General features: G+C 78.4%; 1 protein-coding gene across 1 annotated transcript in view; it reads left to right on the top strand.

The window, feature by feature from the left end:
• Positions 1–947, top strand: part of RBSN (rabenosyn, RAB effector) — a 31,561-nt gene extending 30,614 nt beyond the window's left edge. The window contains exons 9-10 of the mRNA XM_012656890.1: positions 8–328; positions 455–947. Coding sequence (XP_012512344.1) covers positions 8–328; positions 455–877 — 744 coding nt within the window. The 3' untranslated portion in view covers positions 878–947. The remainder of the gene's footprint in view (positions 1–7; positions 329–454) is intronic.

Raw genomic sequence — 947 nt, 5'->3', positions numbered from 1 at the left:
CGGCGAGGACGCGGACCCGCTGCTGCAGCAGATCCGCAACATCGCGTCGTTCGCGCGGCAGGCCCGGGCCGCGGGCCGCGCCGACGAGGTGCGCACGCTGCGGGAGAACCTGCGGCAGCTGCAGGCCGCGTACGAGCAGCAGCAGACGCAGCGCGCCGCGGAGCTGTCGCGCCGGGAGGCCGAGGCCGAGGCCCTGCAGCGCCAGCAGCTGCGCGTGCTGCGGGAGCGCGAGCGCGAGCGGGAGCAGTGGCGGGCGGCCCTGCACGCGCGGACGCGGTCCCTGGACTTCCGGGAAGCGCGGCCGTTCCCGCGGGAGCCGGACCCGGGCGCCCCTGCGGCGCCCCCTGCCGTCCCCCCTGCCGTCCTCCCTGCCGCGCCCCCTGCGGGACCGCGCGGCGCGGCTCCCGCGACGCCAGAGCCCGGCGGCGTCTGCGCGGGGCCCGCGGGCCCGGAGTCCCTTCCCCGCAGCGGCGCGTCCCGGCCGGACGCGGGGCCGCCCCCGAACCCCTTCGCAGAGGAGGCCCCGCGCGGGTACAACCCCTTCGAGGAGGACGAGGACGAGGACGAGGACGAGGCCGGCAGCGCGGCGCCCAACCCCTTCGACCCGGAGGACGGGCCCGGCCCGCAGAGCGCCCCGAGCCCGCCGGCGCCCGGAAACCCCTTCGAGGAGCCCGCGGGCGCCAACCCCTTCGAGCCGGGCGGCGGCGGCGGCGCGGAGCGCATCGAGGAGGAGCTGCTGCTGCAGCAGATCGACAACGTCCGCGCCTTCATCTTCGACGCCCGGCAGCGCGGCCGCGGCGACGAGGTGCACGTGCTCACCGAGCACCTGCGCGAGCTGCGGGCCGCGCTGGCCGCACAGAAGGGGGGCGCGGGCTGAGCCGGGGACGGGGGCCCCGAGAATCCGGACGCACGCAGGTCTGTCCACGACAGCCGGACAATAAAAGGGA

The sequence above is a fragment of the Propithecus coquereli genome, unplaced genomic scaffold (genome assembly GCF_000956105.1).
Source record: "Propithecus coquereli isolate 6110/MARCELLA unplaced genomic scaffold, Pcoq_1.0 Scaffold525, whole genome shotgun sequence".
NCBI classification, from domain to species: domain Eukaryota; kingdom Metazoa; phylum Chordata; class Mammalia; order Primates; family Indriidae; genus Propithecus; species Propithecus coquereli.
This window is presented reverse-complemented; position numbering and strand designations above follow the sequence as displayed.